Source organism: Moschus berezovskii, chromosome 25 (assembly GCF_049115385.1).
Source record: "Moschus berezovskii isolate FMDL1 chromosome 25, NW_MosBer_1.0, whole genome shotgun sequence".
Lineage (NCBI taxonomy): Eukaryota > Metazoa > Chordata > Mammalia > Artiodactyla > Moschidae > Moschus > Moschus berezovskii.
The window spans coordinates 9,831,913-9,854,089 of NC_142484.1; the positions used below are offsets into that span (position 1 = coordinate 9,831,913).

General features: G+C 50.0%; 4 protein-coding genes and 1 non-coding gene across 6 annotated transcripts; 2 read left to right on the forward strand and 3 right to left on the reverse strand.

Annotated features, from left to right (window-relative positions):
- Window positions 1-1,453: 1,453 nt before the first annotated feature.
- UQCC3 (ubiquinol-cytochrome c reductase complex assembly factor 3) lies at window positions 1,454-2,383 on the reverse strand. The gene is made up of 2 exons (XM_055415731.2): window positions 2,187-2,383; window positions 1,454-2,097 (listed from the first exon to the last, which is right to left on the reverse strand). The coding sequence occupies exons 1-2, from the start codon at window positions 2,304-2,306 to the stop codon at window positions 1,948-1,950; spliced, it is 270 nt and encodes an 89-aa protein (XP_055271706.1). The 5' UTR covers window positions 2,307-2,383; the 3' UTR covers window positions 1,454-1,947.
- Window positions 2,384-5,230: 2,847 nt separating this feature from the next.
- Window positions 5,231-7,481, reverse strand: CSKMT (citrate synthase lysine methyltransferase). Of its 2 annotated transcripts, none has more exons than XM_055415729.2 (3): window positions 7,384-7,481; window positions 6,786-7,105; window positions 5,231-6,623 (listed from the first exon to the last, which is right to left on the reverse strand). In XM_055415729.2, exons 2-3 carry the CDS (start codon window positions 6,850-6,852, stop codon window positions 5,953-5,955), a joined length of 738 nt encoding a protein of 245 aa, XP_055271704.2. In that variant the 5' UTR covers window positions 6,853-7,105; window positions 7,384-7,481; the 3' UTR covers window positions 5,231-5,952. The 2 variants fall into 2 exon arrangements, with proteins under 2 accessions (XP_055271704.2, XP_055271702.2); XM_055415727.2 differs by having other exon boundaries at window positions 6,777-7,105.
- On the reverse strand, window positions 7,181-7,329 carry LOC129549132 (small nucleolar RNA SNORA57). Its single transcript, XR_008684493.1, has one exon. It is a non-coding gene; the product is annotated as a small nucleolar RNA SNORA57 (small nucleolar RNA).
- Window positions 7,482-7,506: 25 nt separating the features above from the next.
- Window positions 7,507-9,944, forward strand: C25H11orf98 (chromosome 25 C11orf98 homolog). The gene is made up of 4 exons (XM_055415730.2): window positions 7,507-7,601; window positions 7,751-7,875; window positions 9,409-9,506; window positions 9,589-9,944. The coding sequence occupies exons 1-4, from the start codon at window positions 7,563-7,565 to the stop codon at window positions 9,696-9,698; spliced, it is 372 nt and encodes a 123-aa protein (XP_055271705.1). The 5' UTR covers window positions 7,507-7,562; the 3' UTR covers window positions 9,699-9,944.
- Window positions 9,945-17,453: 7,509 nt separating this feature from the next.
- Window positions 17,454-22,128, forward strand: INTS5 (integrator complex subunit 5). Its single transcript, XM_055415732.2, has 2 exons — window positions 17,454-17,586; window positions 18,965-22,128. The coding sequence occupies exons 1-2, from the start codon at window positions 17,507-17,509 to the stop codon at window positions 21,939-21,941; spliced, it is 3,057 nt and encodes a 1,018-aa protein (XP_055271707.2). The 5' UTR covers window positions 17,454-17,506; the 3' UTR covers window positions 21,942-22,128.
- Window positions 22,129-22,177: the final 49 nt, after the last annotated feature.

A 22,177-nucleotide genomic window follows, 5' to 3' on the forward strand; every position in this document is an offset into this window, starting at 1 on the left:
GACTTCTTAAGTCTAGTTTCTTCTTTAGTAAAACCTGGATAATAGTACCTGTTATTTGGGGTGGTGGGGGTTACGTAATGCTTTAGCACAGTGCATGACACCTAATGAGTCCGCAGTTACTAGCTACTAAAAGGGTAGTTTTTAAAATGTGGCCATTCACAAAAAGTATTGAGTACTTAATATGTACTACACAGTTTTAAGTACTATATATGTATTAACTGAGATATGAAAGCAGTATTATCTAGCAGGGGGTACAGTTATCCCAGTTTAGAGACTGGGACGTGAAAGCGCATGACTTGTTCAAACTGACACAGGTAGCAAGTAGTAGAACCTGAACACACTCGGGGACCCTGACTTTCAGGCTCCGGCTCTGAACTGCCTGCATTCTAGCCTCTTGCTGTTGCTGCTAACCTCATCTCCGTGCTCCCTCAAGCAGCTGCCTCCTTCCTATCATACCCTGGCTAGGAAAGAGGCCACAACTAAACTTAAAAGATCACACATGACAAATGTGTTTATGACTTCACAATCTAGAAGCACAAAACTGCACCACTGCTCATACGTGGGATCAGACTTTAGTGTTACCAAGCTTTATGTAGTGTTCCAGCTTTCATGAAAACAGCCTCCCCTGCGCCCCCACCGTTGCAATAGTTCGGAACCACAGGACTGAAAAATAAAAAGGAGAGTGAACTTATTGACTTGGCTGTGGGGCTGCCACCCCACTGACAGCTTTACCTCATCCCATCAGTGGCATCTCCAATGGATGACCAAATTCAGAGACTGAAAACCACTGCAATGAACACCTTGTGGGAGGAAAGCCCCAGTGCATTTAGTGAGAGGTTGTCCTGTGCCTGGCACTACATTCCTAAGTTCACCTTTTGATCACAACTCTCAACATAATTGTCACCTTTATGATCAGGACTTCCCAAGTGGCCCTAGTGGTAAAGAACACCCCCCCACCCCATCCCCCCATCCCCACTAATGCAGGAGATGTAAGAGACGCTGGTTTGGTCCCTGGGTTGGGAAGATCCCCTGGAGAAAGAAATGGCAACTCACTCCAGTATTCTTGTCTGGAGAACCCTATGGGCAGCTGGCATGCTACAGTCCATAGGGTCGCAGAGTCGGACAGGACTGAAGTGACTTAGCACACATGGAACAGGAGGGCTGAGGCTCAGAGAGGTTCTGTAACATAGAGGAGTTGAAACAAGAGCTGTCTCAGTACACTCCGTTTTACTAGTACCACTGCTGCTGCTGCTGCTAAGTCGCGTCCGACTCTGTTGACCCCATAGACGGCAGCTCACCAGGCTCCCCCGTCCCTGGGATTCTCCAGGCAAGAATACTGGAGTGGTTTGCCATTTCCTTGGTCTCCAAAACTTAAGGCCACAAAGGGCATCATGGCACATGTTAATTGCTAGAAGCCCCTCTTCAACCTCATTCGAAAGACAGGAACCCAAAGTGTCCTCTATGGGTGTTTATTGCACAAGAGTTTCCAGGCTACTTAATAATTTCAAGAACATCATTTGGTTATCCACTCATACAAACCACAGGACCTGACTTGTGTTTTGAAAATGTCGTTGCTCTGCCGGTTGGGCTTCAGCCTCACATGGGGCGGGCGTGGCAGGCAGCAGCCGCACTCCAGCCAGGCCGCAGCAGCAACCCGCAGGACACTTGGTTTTTATGGGCGTCCAACCGCAGGGCTGACTCTCTGGATGGAGGAACATAATTTATTGGTTCCTTTAGTTAGCCACAGCCCGCGATGTGGACGTTAAAACGTAGTCCGTGCAAGCTTTGGGAGAGAGTGCACTTAGCCGGCGGCAGCTCCCCAAGTCGCGGAGAGTCCTGCGCCTGGCATCCAGGTCTGGACTCCCCGCCGGCCCACGGAGGAGTCAGGCCGGCTTGGGCGCCTGCGCTGCAGCGTAAGTCCCGGCGCCCAGGCGAGCAGGTTCTATCTCAGGCTGACCTCCCGCCGCCGCCACTCATCCAGTTCTTTCTCCAGGCGACGTTCTCTTGCGTGGCCGCTGCTTCCTGCAAAGTGGCCAGCAGCAACTGTTTGGTCCTGGCCGCCTCGTCCCTGCGCTGCGGGTCCTGCTCCGGCATCTCCTGCGGGCAGAGAGTGGTTCGCAGCCCCGGCCACCAGCCCGCGGTTCTCCGCCCGCCCACCCCACCTCTGCCTCCCCAGCTGCTCCCACCTTCAGCATCGCCTGCTTCCGCTCCTCTCCCGGGGTCACAAGGGCAAAGAGCGCAGTGCCCACGCCAGCCCCGGCGCCCAGCATTGCGCCCGCGAGCAGCAGCTTGCGCAGGGTCTCCATGGTCGACCGCGCGACCAGCGGAGCCTCCAGTAGCCTAGCCAGGCCGCCGCGACGTCTCGATCTGCGCAGGCTAGAGCGCCCCACACAAGAAACCATAGAGACGGGCCTGGGCTAGAGAAGACCTAACCAGAGATCTGTTTCGAATCTGAAGCATCTAGGTTTAGCTGAGAAATTTGAGCACGTCAAGCGGTGTTGGGACCCAGGGCTGAGGGTGGGACCCCTTGTCTTGAAATCCCGAGTAGGATTGCTAACGGGAGAGTGTCTTCATGGTTACTGTGAGTTTTACAATTGCCCAGTTCCGGAATGTCCAGATCAATAGAGGGCTAAGCCTGTGCTCTGTAGTTTCCTAGGATTACTTGTGCTTTATCCAAACTGCAGTATGTAATGGACGTCCACATGTTTATAAACATCAGTCTGTTGACTCCCTTCAATCTCTTCAATCCTGAACAAAAACGGAAAAACATGAGTACCGGATGGGGAAAAGGATATATTAATACATTTTCCTTTTATTTTACTTGGTAAAAGCCAACATTACCTTTCTCTTAGGTATATAATCTTGGCTTTTTTTTTTTTAAAACCATGAAAACCATGGATGTTGTGTAACTTACCGAATTCTAGTTTGGTGGAGAAAATATCTCTTAGTTATGTGACTCTGGATAAGTCATTTAAGTTCTTTGTTTTACAGTTTCTGTATCGGAAAATGAGGCTAATAACAGTGCATATGGACATGTCAATGGACATAAATTTGAGCAAACTCTGGGAGATAGTGAAGGACAGGGAAGCCAGGCATGTTGCAGTCCATGAGGTCGCGAAGGGTCAGTCATGACTTAGCGGTTGACCAATGACACCTCACAATTTTAGGATAATTAAACAATTTATATGACAAGCATTTAAAACAGTTCCTGGTATCAACTACAGATTGGCACTTGCCAAGAGCATTTGCCAGTGACCGAACAGCAACAGTCACTGTTGGATGGGTGGATGAGTTTGAGCAAGCTTCAGGAGCTGGTGATGGACAGGGAAGCCTGGTGTGCTGCAGTCCATGGGGTCAGAGTCGGAGGTGACTGAACTAAATGAACAAAAACAAGAAGGGCATTTGCCATCTGCCTGTGTTGCTGCAGCTGCTGACCTCGACACTCCCTAAAGGGAATTCAGGGTGGAGAGTGAGGCACTCTGTGCCCCAGGGAGACTGGTGGAACAGGTCTTTTAGATAGGTCGATATTCTCAGGAACTGATTTCATGATCTCATTTCTTGCATCTCCTCCTATCTAGAAAAGCACTAAATCCCTTCATGGTGATGTCAGCTCCTCCTCCTGACTAGCAGAAAACCTTTTATAAAATGAGTGCTTGATTGCACTGAACTCCCCCTTTACCAAAATCTTATATTTTGACTTTCCCCACTGCCTCTTTGGAGCAGTCTCTCAGCCCTATCTGAGGGACTATCTCCTGGGCTGCAGTCTTCATTTTGCCCCAAATAAAACTTCACTCACAACTCTCACGTTGTGCTTTTTTTTTTTAGTTGACACTATATAAATATTCATTAAATAAGATACCAAGAAACATGTCAGTTTGGAAGACCCTGTAAGAATCAGGAAATTTCAAACTCATTATCAAAGCTCTTTATTCACAGGGCTTTAATCCAAATGCCCTCCTTAACTCCTACTCCTAATGCTCTGTGTCACCACAGAGTGAGTGCGCTTCCCTGGTGGCTCAGACAGTAAAGAATCTGCCTGCAATGTGGAAGATCCCCTGGAGAAGGAAATAGCTACCCACTCCAGTATTCTTGCCTGGAGAATCCCATGGACAGAGAAGCCCGGCAGGCTATGCAGTCTGTGGGGTCGCAAAGAGTCTCACACGACTGAGTGACTAGCACTTCACTTCATCCCACCTCCTGGGATTGTCCCCTCCCCTGGAAGGCCCATAATCTCCTTGCACATTAGCCTCCTCTCCTCAGAAGTGATTAAGGGGCTCGGCTCCAAAGCGATTAAAGGAGCAGTCTGTGCGGTACACTGGGCAGGGGTGCTCTACTGAGTTCAACCGCCCTACATTCTAGAATCGGCACCCATGGCCCTTGTGCCAGGGAGCAGTGAGGATGGGCCTTGGCCTAGAGATAGCCCAGGCTCTTCCCAGCATCCAGAAAGTCCTAGACTGACCAATCTGCTTTGGAAGGACAGAGGAGAAATTGACAAGGTTGAAGGTCACCAGGATGTTCAGGTTAGTACTTTCCCACCTTGTGTCCTGCTGTTGGTTCATCCTCCACTTTGGCCCAGATCCCTGCTGTGCCCACCCAGGTTGTGTGTCCGCAGAGCCGCCTCCCCTCCATTGTGGTGGAAGCCTCTGAGGTGAGTGAAGAGAGTGGGGAGCTCCGGTGGCCACACGAGGAGCTGCTGCTGACTGACGATGAGGAAGAGGAGGTCGAGGTGTTCTTCCAGGACCAAAGTGAAGAATCAGGTGAGGGAGGAGGCTCGTTAGATGGGGCTGTTGTCAACTGAATGCTCTGAGCAAAACAAGAGGGACAACTTAGTTGTGTCCCCTGCATTGGGCAGCACCCAGTAGGTGCCCAGTAAACATCGTGAAGAGAAATGCAGAAGTCAGAGAGAAAAGTCAAGGTGGCTGAGGGATGTCCTTGTCAGTCCAGATTCAGTGGTTGGGACTCTGAGCTTCCACCTCGGGGAGGGGGAGGAGAGGGCTCAGGTTCGATCCCCAGCAATGGAATTAAGATCCCATGTGTCGTGCAGCTTGGCCAAAAAAATGAAAAGTCAAGGTGATTGGCAAGGTTGATGAATTTTTTTTTTTTTTTTGGCTGCTGTGCCACACAGCTTTTGGGATAATTAGGCTCTTCACTTCAATTGCTGTATTATTTTTATAAGCAGAAAGAAGTAAACAAATTTACCTTTAAAAAAAATCCAGTCAGGTACCAGGTATATTTTTCACTGTTCTTTTATTATGTATTTTTCATTGTTAATGGGTTCTTTAACTCCCAGGCTGGACTTGGAGCTCCCTGGACCCTAAGTCTCCCTTAAGAACCTTTAACCCAGAACTCACCTGGGGGCAGGAACGGGTAGATCAAGATGCCTCCTGGATCTCAGAGGACACAGACTGTCAGGAAGCCCCCAATCCCTGTCCTCTCTGGGACGTACCATCAAGCTCCCATGTCTGCAGAAGCTGCTTTGTGGAATATTCCCATTTCCTGCCTCCCAGGAGCTTTGAGGGTAAGTATCACTTTCTCCCTCAAACATTTTACCTAGATTTTTGAAGTCCTTCCATCCATCCCTTCAGTCTTCCCCAGCTACAAGTGAGAAAAATGAGGTTTAAAGGTTAGACCCCAGGGTCACACCAGTGATAGTCAAGGAATCTGGATTAAGAATTCTCATCTGTGCTTTTAAGAGTTCAACTAGTTGGAGATGGGAAATAATCCACTTGTACCTTTTATGTTTAGCACTCATTTTGTGCCTGGCACTGCTAAATGTCAATTGTACGTAATCACAGCTTCAGGTATTATTCCAGCCTTGAAGGTGAGTAAGTGGGGCACAGAAATATTCAGGACTTGGTGCACCCATCTAATAAATGTGGAAACCAGGACCCAAATTTTCCAGTCATCTTGCAAAGACAAGTTTTCTCCACCTACTCACCCAACGGAAAACACTCAGATCAGGTCTAAAACATCAGAGCCTTGAACCACGTAAGCAAAGTAGGTGATGCCCCTGAAAGGGCCCAGCTCCTGCACAGTCACAGTCCAGCCCTGGGACCCTTTCTCTAGACAGGGGAGCCGCACATCAGGATCCTCATCTGAGAACTGAATCAGGGTCCCCTGGGGGCTTAGGACCCTCAGACATTCTGCCAGCAGCTGGTAAGCCCCAGGCAGACCACCCCGGGCAACAGCATCCCAGGTGCCCTTGTCCAGTACTAGTTGGAAGGAGCCTGAGGAAGCCACTGGCTGCAGATTCTGGCCATCAGCCTGCATGAAATGGAGGCTTGACTCAGGGTGTCCAGGGCGCAGGGGTGTTTGGGCTTGGCCACCTTCCAGGAGACTGTTCATGTGGGCCACAGCTACAGGAGAGAAGTCCACCCCCAACACGTCCACGGGGTGCGGGCATTTGGTATAGAGACCTGTACACAAACTGGAGGTCCCACAGCCCACGTCCAACACTCGGGGTGGACAGGCAGCCCGTGACTTCTCCAACAGCGGCAGCAGGAGCCCCTGGGCTTCTTCGTATCCAAAGAACCAGTCGAAGGTACAGATGCTGCCCTGACGGGGTTGGGCGTGGAGCTTATCCCAGAGAGAGCAGTTCGCCAGGCAGCTACCAGCCAGGGAACCTGCGGATGAGGAGAGGACACGCATCAACCAACGCCCGGTTCTTTCAAACTGCTGAAAAATCGGCGCCATGTGCCCTGGGGTTTTAAGCGTCACAATTTCAATGACCAGACTCCTGGGTAACGAAGAGCCCAGCTTGCCCTCCCAGTGTCTACCTTCCCTACCCGCCACGGTGCGGCGCATCCCCGCTGCCAGGCTCGCCAGATGAAGAGTTCGGCGCAAGGCAGCCATCCGGAGGTGCCGGCAAGGTCGCCCAGAGAAACTTCTGTGAAAATGTCGCCCGTACTCCGGCTGGGGCCTGGGATCCAAGTGAAGATTTGCAAAATCCGCTGTGCGGAATGACGCGTAAAGCTTCCCTAACTCTGCAGCTTCGGAAAAAAAGAACGCGGACACAAACAGTACCGTACGAATGACCTTTATTGTTTGCAGCGGGAAGTGGAAGAGGGGATATGGCAGCTCCGGCTCTTGGGGTGGCTCCACAGACCTGAAATCAAAGGAGAAGGTGTGAGTACCCGTGGGAGGAGTGTGCTGACCCTCGGTTCTGCCCTGTTCCGTGGAGCTGTGTCCCGGCGCTTGAGGATAGAACCGGCGGACTGCTGGCCGCCGGTACCGAAGACATGACGCCGAGGGGGCCAGGGCCCGTTACCTCTACCTCCGTACATTACGCGGATCGGGACTGCACGCCCGACCCGCGCCAAGAAAAGGAGGGTCCACAGGCACCGTCCCCCTCCCCAAGAACACCGGCCCGACACCCACGCCTACCAGGCCACGCTCACTCAGTCGCAGCCCTCGAAAAGGCTGGCTCTTCAGCCGGGTTCATTTATATAGTGCCAGGGCCCGCCCCCGAGTTTCGATTGGCTAGCCCAGAGCTGGGGGCGGGGGGGACACGGACCCTGCGCACAGCGGAAACGTGGACCTGGAGCCGGCCTCGCGGCGCAGCTATGGGTGCTCCGAGTGGAAAGATCAACCGGCCGCGAACGGTGACTCTGGGACCCCCGACATGGTTTCCCAAGCGTCCAGGAACCTTTATTCTCGCCCGAGATGGAGACTACGGGCCAGTGTCGTCGGGTGCGGGGTCCCAGGTCGCAGGGCGCGGCCGCTCTCTGATTAAGCATCTTCCTCCCCCCAGGAGCTGAAGAAGAAGCTGTTCAAGCGACGACGAGTGTTGAACCGGGAGCGGCGACTGAAGCACCGGGTGGTCGGAGCTGTGATAGACGAAGGACTGATTACGCGGCACCACCTCAAGAAGCGGGCGTGAGTGCCAGACCCTGTCTCCCTGCGTCCTCCCCCATCAAGGCTCCTTTCCTCCTTGTCGAGCTCCGGAGGAGCTTAACACCATTTTGCTTTCCTTGTGTACTTACACTTATGCAAGGAAAGTTTGTGCCTAAACTTTGTTAGCCCTCATTATACCTGTAACTCGCAACCTTTCTTTGGTTCTTGGACCCCACTGAGAATCTAAGGAGAGCTGAGGCCCCAGCCTCCCCAAGTAACATACATTCACACAGATTTCCTATAAGTAAATTTAAAAGCGTACACATGAGTGTGCGATGAATCATTCGATGAATTTTCACAAAGGCTCGTGTGGGATATTGCATGTAAGTTTCAAGGCCCCTTGGGTTCTTGGGGGAGACTTCCCATCCCATTCTTTCACAGACTTGTTTACTATAATATTTACTTTATGAATTGGTATAATAAATATATTTGGTCCCTGTCGGGTTTCTGACAGAGCTAAAGCCGTTGGAATTTCCTGAGTGATAAGAGTGCCTTTTATTTCAAAAGGATCCCCTTTTGAGCACACCTGAACTTAAGGTGGGCTTCCCTGTTGGCTCAGACGGTAAAGAATCCGCCTGCAATGCGGGACACCTGGGTTTGATCCCTGGGTTGGGAAGATCCCCTGGAGGAGGGCAACCCACTCCAATATTCTTGCCTGGAGAATCCCCATGGACAGAGGAACCTAGCAGGCTGCCATGGGGTTGCAAAGAGTCGGATACAACTGAGCAACTAAGCACAAATTTATCTAATAGTGATTTAGGGTGGGGCTGGTCATCCAACAGAAGAGGTGATTAGAGGATTGGAAATTTAAGCCCTAAGTACTGACCTTTGGGAAGGGGGCAGGTGCTGAAGATTAAGCTCTATAAAACCTCTTTATAGCTTCCTGATTGGTGAACAGGTGGAGGTGCTGAGAGGTTTAGCTGGAGAAGGCATGGGAACTCTGGCCCCTTCCATACCTTGCCCTGTGCCTCTCTTCCATCTGACTGTTCCTGAGTTGTATTTTATAGTAAATCAGTAAATGCAAATATGTTTCCCTGAATTCTGTGAGCCTATCTAGCAAATTACTGAGTTTGAGAAGGGGATCATGAGAATCCCAGTTTATGGCTGGTCAATCAGAGGTCTAGGTGACAACCTAGATTTGTGATTGGCATTTGAAGTGGTGGAAACCCTGTGGAACCAAGCCCTTAACCTGTGGTGTCTGATGCCATCTCCAGGTATATAGTGTCCAAATCATATTAAATTTGTAGGATGCCCTGTTCGTGTCCACTGGGAATATGGAGAATTACTTGATGTGGGAAAACCTACCATATCTGGTGGCAGAAGTATCAAGAATGAGAGGAAGAAAAGTTGCGACTCTACACTAAATTTTAGCAATTAATGTTACTTTATGTGTTAAGGTTAGTTTTAAGTAAGCTTAACAGTTCTTTAGCTTAGATCCAAAGGCTAAGCAGAACCACTGTGTGGTCTGTTTTGGTTCAGATTCATCTGGTATTTTTGCTCCTACCAACCGTTTAGGTCCAGCGCACGTGCCAACATTACTCTGTCTGGGAAGAAACGCAGAAAACTCCTCCAGCAGATCCGATTTGCCCAGAAAGAGAAAGCAGCCATGGAAGGTGAGTCTAGGGCTCAGAAGTTGGGGTGATGCAGCCTGGATTCATTCAGATTCTTTAATGCTTCCTCTTTTCCTTTGTTCAGTGGAAGCCCCTCCCAAGCCAACCAGGACTAGTGACCCACAGCCCAAATCAAAAAAGAAGACAAAAGCCCCCCAGGATGTAGATATGGAGGACCTTGAAGATAAGAGCTAAATCTGAATCTCACACCTTTTCCACCAGAAGATTCTCAAGCTGGAGCCAAGAGGACTCGATGGTTATTTCAGATGATTTTGGAGAAAGCATTGTTCCTTTTCATTCTCCCTGTATTCCTCTTCCCTAATGGCCTACTGACTGGCCCTGGAGGGATGTGTTGAGAAAAAGAGAGTAGAAAAGAAAAATTTGAGAGGGAGTCCTAAGCAGTCACCTGCATTTGTAATAAAGCCCCCTCGTTCACACTGAGATGTGTGTGATTAAATGTAGGAATTGGGATGGGAAAAGGAGCCATGAGTGTGGAAACAGGACACCTGGAAAACAGGACTCACAGCGCTTACTTGAGCAAAGGCAACAAGAAGTTAAGCTCCTTGGTGGCCCTGGTCTCCCGAGTGACAAAATTTCTGACAAAACTGGGAATTATTGTAGAGATGTCAGAGGAGGCAAGGCTCCTGATATCAGCCCTGCCACCTCCCCTGTGTGACCAGGATGGACAAGTGACCGTGATTATCTCTGCTTCCATTGCTGGATTATATTTTTAATAAAGCGAACATTATTTTTCCCTTTTTTTGCTCAGAAATTCTGTTTGTTGGAAGCCAGGCCAGGGCTGGGGTGGTTAATTAAAGTGAGAAGCTGAATGTGCAGAGATGTGGTCAATGGGGAAGGAGCATACTCTCTCCTTGCCCTGTTTAATCAGTGCAAGCTTCCTGGAAGAAGAAGAGATTTTGAAAATTTCAAACCTTCAGTAAAGTTAAGAGATTAGCACAATGAGCCCTTATGTATGCACTCTACCTCGGTTTACCAGTTTTTAACATTTCGCTCACTATACTTGATCTCCCTACCTGCTTGCAAATACGAGTTTGTTCAAGTCCATATCATTGTTGTCTTTGCTGACTCATTTGAAAGTCAGTTGCAGGTAAGATTTTATCCCTAAGGCTATGTTTCTATATAGCCAAAACACCTAAGACATTTAACATGAGTGGAATAGCTAAAATTCAGTTTTTCATATTCAAATTTCCTCAGTGGTCCTAACAATATTCCTTATAACTGCTTATTGTTTCCTCAATCCAGAAACCACTAAGAATCACACATAGTATTTAATTGTCATGTCCCTTTAGTATCCTTCAAATGAGAAGAGTACTCCTACCTTGTCTTAGATGACTGGTATTTTTTGAAGAGTCAACCTCAAATTAATAAAAGAGTAGCTCACAATCTGGTTTTGTCTTGAGTGTTTCTGTGCATTTCCTCATCATTAGTTTTAGGTTAGGCATTTCTGGGGAGAATTTGATGTAGGATATTGTGTATTTCTCATGGCACATCATCAGGAAGTATGTGTTGACTGAAAAATACACAAGATTGAGGGCAGAAGGAGAAGGGGGCAACAGGATGAGATGGTGGGATGGCATCACCAACTCCATGGACTTGAGTTTGAGCAAAGTCTGGGTGATGGTGAAGGACAAGGAAGCCTGGTGTGCTGCAGTTCATGAGGTTGGAAAGAGTTGGACGCAACAGAGACAGAACAACAACAAAAAGTTGAGAATTATGTTTGATCTGGCAGACTTGCAAAGGACCTAAAAGCCCAGAAGACAGCCTCTCAGATGACTCTGAAGGACTGCTCCCAAGAGGTAAGGGAGGAGCCTAGATAGAGAGTTTTTGTGACAAAAATCAGGTAGTCAGGGATTCCCCTGGTGGTTCAGTGGCTAAGACTCTGAGCTGTCAATGGGGCCCTGGGTTTGGTCCCTGGTTAGGGAACTAGATCCCACTTGCCATAACTAAGACCCTGTGCAGCCAAATAAATAAATATAAATAATAAAAAAAAATCAGTCAGACCATCAAAGATGATCATTAATTAGACTTCTCAGGACATCCCTGGTGATTCAGCAGTTAAGAGTCCATGCTTCCAATGTAGTGGATGCAGTTTCCATCCCTGGTTAGGGAACTAAGATTCCCACAAGCCTCAGCCAAAAGATAAACTTACAGCAAAACACTAGACCTCTCGAGTTAATGAATTTAGTGTTCTTTTGTTTTTTTCACTCTTTTGCTATGCACCTTAACCATCTATGGCCAGTATCCTGTTCTTTTCCTTCCTGAATTCCCTCAGGGTTCACCTCTGGGGATGGCTGCAGAGGTTGTCCTGATTTGATGGCCAGAGACCCTTAGGGGCGACTATAGTGACTGACTGCTTGATGGTCACAAGATTTTTTTCTGATATGGCAGGCAGGCAACATTTTTTGTTCACATGTAATGCTGGAGAAGACTCTTGAGAGTCCCTTGGACTGCAAGGAGATCCAACCAGTCCATTCTAAAGGAGATCAATCCTGGGTGTTCATTGGAAGGACTGATGCTAAAGCTGAAACTCCAATACTCTGGCCACCTCATGCGACGAGTTGACTCACTGGAAAAGAGTCTGATGCTGGGAAGGATTGGGGGCAGGAGGAGAAGGGGACAACAGAGAATGAGATGGCTAGATGGCATCACCGACTCGACACATATGAGTTTGAGTGAACTCCGGGAGTTGGTGATGGACAGGGAGGCCTGGCGTGCTGTGATTCATGGGGTCACAAAGAGTCGGACACAACTGAGCAACTGAACTGAACTGAATGTCAGTGTGTCTCATTGATGCTTCTAAGTGTTAAGTGGGTATCTGTTAGATTTCTCCACTGTTATTCTTTTCCTTTATAATTAATAAGCAATCTATGGGGGTTTCCCTGGTGATCCAGTGGCTAAGATTCTGAGCTCCCAGTGCAGGGGCCTGAGTTCAATCCTTGGTCAGGGAACTAGATCCCATATGCTGCAACTGAAGATTCTGCATGCCACAACTAACACCTGGCACAGCCAAATAAATGAATGAATAAATAAATATTTTTTAAAAAGCAATCTATGAGTGATACTTTGAGACTGTATGACTTTCTTATTCCCAATGACATCGCAACAATGGTTTTATTTATTTATTTTTTTTTTTACTAAGCTGCAGATTTATTAGATCACTAATTTCCCCACTGGTGCCCATTTTCTGTTCCAGGACCAGGCCTGGGATACCATTTTGCCATTTGTCATCGTGTCCTTAGTCTCAAATCTGTGATGGTTCCTCAAGTCTTTTCTTGGTTTTCAAGACCTTGCCACTTTTGAAGAGTGCTGGCCAGGTGTCCTACAGAGGGTCCCCCAGGCTGGGGTTGGGGGAGGGGTCTGATGCTTTCCCATGACTGCACCAGGTTGTGGTTTGTGGGGAGGATCCCACGGAGGTGAGGTGCTCTTCCCATCACATCCCACGGTGGGGGCTGGGTGGCTGACATCCACGTGACCTCTCCCTCACTGGCTGATGCTACCCTTCGTCACTCAGTCATGGGGCCACCTCTGGATGTCTCCACCATAGTCACTATTTCCTTTCCATTCTGTCCTCTTTAATAGCGAGTCACTAGCCCACACTCCAGGAGAGTTGACTTGTACTTCCTGGAAGGAGGTATATTCATATGTATCATTTAGAATTCCTCTGTAAGGAAGATCCATCCTTTCTCCCCCATTTATTTAGATCACTCCAGACTCACGGACCTTTTTCTTAATTCTTTGGTAATAAGCCAATAGTGTTATTATTTTTATTTCATTTATTTATGGCTGTGCTGGGTCTTCATTGTTGCACGCAGGCTTTCTCTTGTTGTAGGGAGTGGTGGCTTCTCTCTAGCTGCAGTGCAAGGGCTTCTCAATGCGGTGGCTTCTCTTTAGCTTTGGCTCGCGGGCTCCGTAGTTGAGGTGCATGGGCTTGGTTGCTCCGTAGCATGCGGAATTATCCCAGACCAGGCATCGGACACATGTCCCCTGCATTGGCAGGCAGATTCTTAGCCACTGGATCAGGAGGGAAGTCCATACCATTATTTACTGTGTTACTCAAGCTGCCCCAGGTTGGGCTCTGCCCTCTTCCAGGTCGGCTCCTGGGGCCTGGTGGCATGCCCCCACCCTTCTTTTTCCCTCTGTGTACTTCTTTTGCTTTTCTGCACAAGGAGCTCAGGTTTATTCTGTACACTTCTTGCCCCAGCCCTGCTATCAGCCATTTCTCCAGGAGCCTGGATCCTTTTAGTGAAGACTGGCAGTCAGAAACAGCAATTGATGGCCCCGGTGTTCGTCGGCTGTGTGAGGTCCTTGGGCACCTTCCTGTAGATGTCAAACCTCCTGAAGTCAAAGGGCATCGTGCCGCCGCCGCCGCCGCCGCCGCCAGGGATGGGAGCGCTGCAGGCCAGGTGGGCCGCGGCGCCGCGTGGGTCCTAGCCCGCTGCCAACGCCGCCGCCGGCCGCCCCGCCCCCGCCGGCCGCAACAATGGTTTTAGCATCCACGATGATCCTTACCTGAATTAGTTACTGGTGCAAAATGGTGATTTTTCTAATTTTATCATTCATTCATCCATGTTACTCATTTGACATACTCTGTAAAGGAAACCCCTACTCTCTTTTTTTAAAAAAAAATCTCATTTAGGTTGTTTTTCAATGTTTTAATCATCTGTTACTATCATTTTTTCATGCTCAAAATCGTATCAAACTGACCAGCCTCTTTAAGGAGCTTCCTGTGGCTTCCCTTGTAGCTCAGCTGGTAAAGAATCCTCCTGCAATGAGGGAGACCTGGATTCACTCCCTGGGTTGGGAAGATCCCCTAGAGAAGGGAAAGGCTACCCACTCCAGTATCCTGGCCTAGAGGATTCCATGTGAGTCCAACGCGACTGAGCAACTTTCACTTTGTGTCCTTTTGGGCTTTCCAGGTGACTCAGTGGTAAAGAATCTGCCTGCCGACGCAGGAGACACAGGAGATGTGGGTTCGATCTTTGGGTCGGGAAGATCCCCTGGAGGAAATGGCAACCCACTCCAGTATTCTTACCTGGAGAATCCGATAGACAGAGGAGCCTGGTAGGGTTGCAAAGAGTCAGACATGGCTGAGCTACAGAACATGCATGGATGCTGTGTCCTTTTGATACACCATCAGTATTTGAGCACTTCCTTGCTGTTGGGCACATTATGTTCCAGGCTCACCTGCTTCTTCTCCTGGGCTAAAATTTGGCATCAGCCATTTTCCCAGGGAAACAGTATTATGTCCAGTTTTGAACACAGAAAGGAAAAAGTGCTTGTGTGAAACTGAACTGTATTCAAGTGAAGTAAAGAGGGGAGAAGGAAAGGCAATTTCAACATTGTGGTATCCCCATTACCCTGAATAATTTTCTTTCACCCCTATGCCTAAGGTGGGAAGGAGCTTGCTGAGTTCAAAGTAGAGTTTCTGTATCTGGTATTGTGCTAAGCTCTTAATACAAATAATCTGCAATGATCTTTGCAAAAAACTTGTGAGAAACATACCCATTTTACAGATAAGGAAAGGGGCTCCAAAACAGTTGAGTCACTTGCTCACAGTTACATTGCTATTAAATAGCAGACAGGAATCCAGATCTAACTCCAAAACAAGCACCCTTAGATTATGAAATCTTTAAGGGCAAGAACCACATAATAGTCTCATAACTGGTAGAACTCCCCTGGTTCAAAAGTCACTTCTCACAGATCAAAAGTTGAGGCCGAGAGAAGGAAAGTGTTGGGTCAAGTCTGAAGCAGAGCTGGGAGCAGAAACTGTCTCATATTTACTCTCCTAGAACAAACACATTTTATGAATGCTTGAAATTCTAAAATCTAAGAACAAATATTGAACCACCAGAATTAATCATTTAGCTTTTAAAACACAGTCACAGGGCTTCCCTGGTGGCTCAGAGGTAAAGAATCTGCCTGCTATTGCAAGGGACATAGGTTCGATCCCTGGTCTGGGAAGATCCCATCTGTCAAGGACCAACTAAGCCCATGCTCCACAACTATGGAACCTGTGCTCGAGTCTAGGAGCCGCAACTACTGAAGCCCAAATGTCCTACAGCCTGTGCTCCACAACAAGAGAAGCCACTGCAATGAGAAGGCCCTGCACTGTGAAGCCTGAGACCTGCTATTACAGTAGCCCCTGCTTGCCAAAACTGGAGAAAAGTTTGCGCAGCAGTGAAGACTCAGCTCAGCCATAAGTAAATAAAATTTTTTAAAAACCCTATTTTAAAACATTGTCACTTCAAAGATACTTTTAGGACCTACCATCTGCTGTTCTTCTTTTTATATATATATATGAAACTTTTAGTATTTTATTCATTTTCATTGTTTTACAGTATTAGTAAAAATAATGGCCATTATAAATAAGTATAAAATGGAAGTTGATGAAAAAATAACCCCGAGTCTTCCTTGACTCCAATTGTCCCACCAAAAAACTAACTAGTATATGGCAAATATCCTTTTCACACATTATCCTTAGGCATATATTCACTTTGTAGTGGTGGATGGTTTAGTCGCTAAATCGTGTCTGACTCTTGTGATCCCACGGACTGTAGCCTGCCAGGCTCCTCTGTCCATGGTGTTTTCCAGGCAAGATTACTGGAGTGGGTTGCCATTTCCTTCTCCATCTGCTGTTCTTCTAACTGACACTTCCATTGAGAACAGTAAGCTATCTGGTTAATAAATGCCTCAGAACCTACTTTCCCTTTCTTTCATCTAAGCAACTATTAGGAACATACTTAAAAAAAAAAAAAAAAAAAACCTACCAAGTGCCAAGCAGACCCTGTTGTATGTGACTATGGTGAAGCCTTTAACAAAAGCGGGAACCACCTGTTGCCGAAGACTTATCTTCTGGAGTTCATTGAAGAAAGAAAATAAAAACAGAAATTGCATGTATAACGTTTACCTACCGTTACAGACACCAAGTGCTACACAGTAATACTATTTCCTGGTTTCAATTTTCACAACAAGCCCCTGGAGTAAGTGTACTATTAACCAGAGTAATTTCCAGAAAAGCAAACAGGTACAGACAGCTTAACTGAAGCACACAGTCCGTTAGCGGAATAGCTAGGATTTGGTCTAGATAGACGGGTTGGAGAAGGGTCTCTTGATAAGGAGTATTAGGTCCGCAGAAAGTTACCAAACTCTCTGCTGCGGGTGGGGGAAAGTTCCTCCTCTGGGAGACTGGGGAGCCTGAGAAGGATCGTGGTGACAACTCAGGGCTGGGAGGACACCTTCAGTGTGGCCAGCCCAATTTATTCCACGCTTCCTCCCGTTCATCTCTTTTCTTGTCTTCTCTTCATCTTCTTTTGGGGGTTTTCCCTCTTCTTTCCGCTTCTCCTCCTTCCTCTCTCCTTTAACTGCTTTTTCGCCTTGTCTCCGGTTACTGACTAAAAGGTTTCCTAGTGCTTCCTTTTTTTTTTAAACCTCGAGAGTTGAACATTGTGTATTTTTGGATTTTAGGAAAATTAACGAAATCCCATTAAATGGTCTCAGATAGATTTGAAGTGAAGTTGCTCAGTCGTGTCCGACTCTCTGCGACCCCGTGGACTGTAGCCCCCCAGGCTCCTCCATCCATGGGAAAATCCAGGCAAGAATACTGGAGTGGGTGGCCATTTCCTTCTCCAGGGGATCTTCCCGACCCAGGGATCGAACCCAGGTCTCCCTCATGGCAGGCAGCCGCTTTAACCTCTGAGCCACCAGGGAAGCCCCAGTCTGTGTCAAAGACCCTTACGCGGGGCGGGAGGGTGGAGAAAGGTTGCGTAGAGGGTGTGTCGACTGCGAGCCGTCACCGGCGGAGCCTCTAACTGGGACACCGACTCAGAGCGGAACCAACGTGCGAGGGTCACGAACAGCGCCGGACTGGTTTTCTTGAGAAGCCTTTTCGCTGGTTCCTTTCGGGCTTCCAGTCAGCGCGCATGCGCTCCCTGCGCTCCCTGCGCTCCGTCGCTCTCGCCTCGGGCTCGGTCTAGGGCTCCGGGATGTCTGCGTTGTGCGACCCTCCCGGGGCCCCAGGGCCTCCCGGGCCTGCCCCGGTCACTCACGGTCCCGCGCCGCTCAGGTAGTCAGAGCCCCTGGCATCTTTCCCCCCCACGCGGTCCCGCGCCGATCCCCAGCCTTCTCGGCAGAAACCCGGATCCTACCTCGAGAACTCGCGTCGGGGTTCTCAGAGATTCCTGGTCCGGTCTTCCCCGAACTCAGGAGCTGCCTCACTAAAACTCTGGGCTCCAGTGCCCACACTCCCAGGGTCTCGGTACTGCCTCCCCCTAAAGCCCAGTACATAGTTATCCCCGATCCTGGCCTTGCTCTTTCAAGACTTGGGAATATCAATTCTTGGGAACCCGGGTGCCCTGTCCTTTTTAGACCGGAGCTAACCCAGGGTCCCCTGACTTCATGGGGACTCCCTGAGTACCCAGGCCCCCAGAATCCCACAGAATGCTTTCTTATAGCCTTTCCCTTGCCCTTCAGCAGAGACACTCCCCTCACCGTTGAGTGGTTTTGGTTTTTGTTTTGGAGGAACCAGAGAGGAATGGCACAATCAGAGCCTTACCAGTCTCTAGAAGATGCTGTCTTCTTTGGCAGAAAACTCACAAAGAGGAAGGGAATTTTGTCTCTCCCCATGATACTGCCTCCTGAACCTCTAAGACTGAACCCATATATTTTAGGATGGGAAGGGCTGAAAGGCATTACCTTGTCTCTGCCCTGGGCACCTTGGTTCCTGGGGCATGTTGAGGGTACTGGGACGGTAGTGGTTGTTGATGTGGTGGAGTCCAAGTGGTGGGTGGTTAGGGTGCTTGCAGAATATGGAAAGAAACAAATTTGGGGAGGAAGAGCCCTTAATGAGGGGCAAAGTTGGGCTTAGAATTTTCTTTCCATTAAGGCCAAAATCCAGGGTACTTGAGTTGTATGGAGGGGGGAGTGCCGTAAAGCTGAAAAGCTGTGTTTAAGGCAGATGTTCTAGGAACACAAAATATACTTACTCAATTCAACGAATAATTATTATTTCCCATATTCCAGGGGCTCCAGTAGAAGGGAATTCAGTGTTGAAGAGCAGAGAACTGTTAACTACCCTCTTGGATGGAGTTTAGAGTCTGATTATTTAACCTTGGTTTCCTTCTCTGTAAAATGGGATCATAATGGTACCTACCTTACTGGGTTGTTATCTGTATTGAAATAATACATGTAAAGTACTTAAAAGAGAACTTGATATATTCCAGGAGCTACCTAATACTGATTCTCTTGTTATTAAAAGAAAAACAGCTTGCATTTATTAATTAGTGTGAACTAGATATAGTGCTTCCATACTTTGTGAACATCATCTTAGGAGGGAGGCTCAGTTATCCCTATTTTACATACAAAAATACTGAAGCTCACAGAGGGAATGTAATGTGTTCTACATCTTCCAACACGCTCACTCTGCTTCTTTTGCTTCCTTGCAGTGCTCAGGAGCTGTCCCAAGAGATCAAGGCTTTTCTGACTGGTGTAGACCCTGTTCTGGGCCACCAGCTCTCTGCTCGGGAGCACGCTCGCTGTGGTCTTCTCCTGCTCCGCTCTCTGCCACCTGCTCGGGCTGCCGTGCTTGACCACTTGCGAGGTGTCTTCGATGAGAGTGTCCGGGCCCACCTGGCTGCCCTGGATGAAAGCCCCGTGGCTGGCCAACCTCACCTCCGTCCACCCCCACCTTCCCATGTCCCTGCTGGGGGTCCTGGTCTAGAGGATGTGGTGCAGGAAGTGCAGCAGGTGCTGTCTGAGTTTATCCGGGCCAACCCAAAGGCCTGGGCACCTGTGATTAGTGCATGGTCCATTGACCTCATGGGGCAGCTGAGCAGCACTTACTCAGGCCAGCACCAGCGTGTGCCCCACGCCACTGGGTCTCTCAATGAATTGCTGCAGCTGTGGATGGGCTGTCGGGCCACACGCACATTGATGGACATCTATGTTCAGTGCCTCTCGGCTCTCATTGGCAGTTGCCCAGATGCCTGTGTGGATGCTTTGCTGGATACCTCTGTCCAGCATTCCCCACACTTCGACTGGGTTGTGGCACATATCGGCTCCTCTTTTCCCGGCACCATCATCTCTCGAGTTCTCTCGTGTGGCCTTAAGGACTTCTGCGTTCATGGTGGGGCCGGAGGTGGAGCTGGTGGCAGTGGTGGAGGCTCCTCTCAAACTCCCTCTGCAGACCCCTTTCCTGGATCTCCTGCCATCCCTGGGGAGAAACGGGTGCCCAAGATTGCCTCAGTTGTAGGCATCCTAGGGCACCTGGCCTCCAGGCATGGAGACAGCATCCGCCGGGAGCTCCTGCGAATGTTCCATGATAGTCTGGCAGGGGGCACTGGTGGCCGGAGTGGGGACCCCTCCCTTCAGGCCACAGTTCCCTTCCTCCTGCAGCTAGCAGTCATGTCACCAGCTTTGCTGGGCACAGTCTCTGGAGAACTGGTGGACTGCCTTAAACCCCCAGCCGTGCTGAGTCAGTTGCAGCAACACCTGCAGGGATTTCCCCGAGAGGAGCTGGACAACATGCTGAACCTGGCAGTGCACCTGGTGAGCCAGGCCTCAGGGGCAGGTGCCTACCGCCTGTTGCAGTTCCTGGTGGACACAGCCATGCCTGCCTCTGTCATTACCACCCAGGGCCTGGCTGTGCCAGACACTGTGCGCGAGGCGTGTGACCGGCTGATCCAGCTGCTGCTGCTGCACCTGCAAAAACTGGTTCATCACTGGGGACCGTCTCTAGGGGAAGGGTTGTTGAGCTCACCCCCACCCCCCCGCCCTGTGCCCTTTCTAGATGCGCTCAGAAACCACGTTGGAGAGCTGTGTGGAGAGACATTACGTTTGGAACGGAAACGCTTCCTCTGGCAACACCAGCTCCTCGGCCTGCTCGCTGTCTATACCCGGCCTAGCTGTGGACCTGAGGCCTTGGGCCATCTCCTGAGCCGGGCCCGAAGCCCTGAAGAGTTGAGTCTGGCCACTCAGTTATATGCTGGGCTAGTGGTCAGTCTCTCTGGCCTCCTTCCCCTGGCCTTCCGAAGCTGCCTGGCTAGGGTACACGCAGGAACTTTGCAACCTCCCTTCACGGCTCGGTTCCTGCGCAACTTGGCGCTGCTTGTGGGGTGGGAACAGCAAGGTGGTGAGGGCCCTGCGGCCCTAGGGGCCCGGTTTGGGGAGTCCGCCTCAGCTCATCTGTCTGACCTGGCTCCTCTCTTGCTCCATCCTGAGGAGGAAGTAGCCGAAGCCGCTGCCTCCCTCCTGGCCATTTGTCCCTTCCCCCCAGAAGCCCTGTCCCCTTCCCAACTCCTGGGACTGGTGAGAGCTGGAGTGCATCGCTTCTTTGCTTCTCTGAGGCTGCGTGGCCCGCCAGGGGTGGCTTTCGCCTCCCAGCTTCTTATGCGCCTCTCCCAGACCTGCCCGGCGGGGCTCAAAGCTGTGCTGCAGCTGCTAGTTGAGGGAGCCTTACATCGTGGCAACACAGAACTGTTTGGAGGGGAAGTGGATGGGGACAATGAGACTCTCTCCATTGTGACAGCTCCTTTGGCATCTGCCTCCCTGCTGGACACAAACCGGCGGCACACTGCAGCTGTACCAGGTCCTGGAGGGATTTGGTCTGTGTTCCACGCTGGAGTCATCGGTCGTGGTCTTAAACCACCCAAGTTTGTCCAGTCACGCAATCAGCAAGAAGTGACCTATAACACCCAGAGCCTCCTCAGCCTCCTGGTGCACTGCTGCAGTGCCCCTGGGGGTACTGAATGTGTAGGCTGCTGGGGGGCTTCCACCCTGAGCCCAGAGGCAGCCAAAGCAGTGGCAGTGACCTTGGTGGAGAGTGTGTGTCCTGATGCAGCCGGTGCAGAGCTAGCCTGGCCTCCTGAGGAGCATGCCCGGGCCACTGTGGAGCGGGATCTCCGCATTGGCAGGCGCTTCCGGGAACAGCCTCTGCTCTTTGAGCTGCTGAAGTTGGTAGCAGCTGCTCCCCCAGCCCTGTGCTACTGCTCTGTGCTGCTGCGGGGGCTGCTGGCTGCCCTCTTGGGCCACTGGGAAGCCTCTCGCCACCCTGACACAACCCACTCCCCCTGGCACCTGGAGGCATCCTGCACCCTGGTGGCTGTCATGGCTGAGGGAAGCCTCCTGCCACCAGCCCTGGGGAATATGCACGAGGTATTTAGTCAACTGGCACCTTTTGAAGTGCGTCTGCTGCTGCTCAGTGTCTGGGGCTTTCTCCGGGAGCATGGGCCCCTGCCCCAGAAGTTCATCTTCCAGTCGGAGCGTGGTCGCTTCATCCGGGACTTCTCTAGGGAGGGTGGGGGTGAAGGTGGACCCCATCTGGCTGTGTTGCACAGTGTTCTCCACCGCAACATTGACCGCCTGGGCCTCTACTCTGGCCGTTTCCAGTCACCTTTACCGTCCACTCTCCGGCAGGGCACATAGCTTTTCCATGCTCCAGAAGCTGAGGGAGGTTGAGCCATGAGAGAGGGGGCCAAGGTGCTGCAGAAAGGTGGGAGGTTTCTCTTCTAAGACCTTGGCTTAAAAGAGCGCTATCACTTTCCTCCCCACCCTTTTTTCTAAATAAAATTTGCCGAGTTGAGAAAAACAGGGTTTAGTGCTTCTGTCTGATGTTTAGGGCCAGCCAAGTCGGACAGCGCCTGGCTCAACAATCCCGCCCC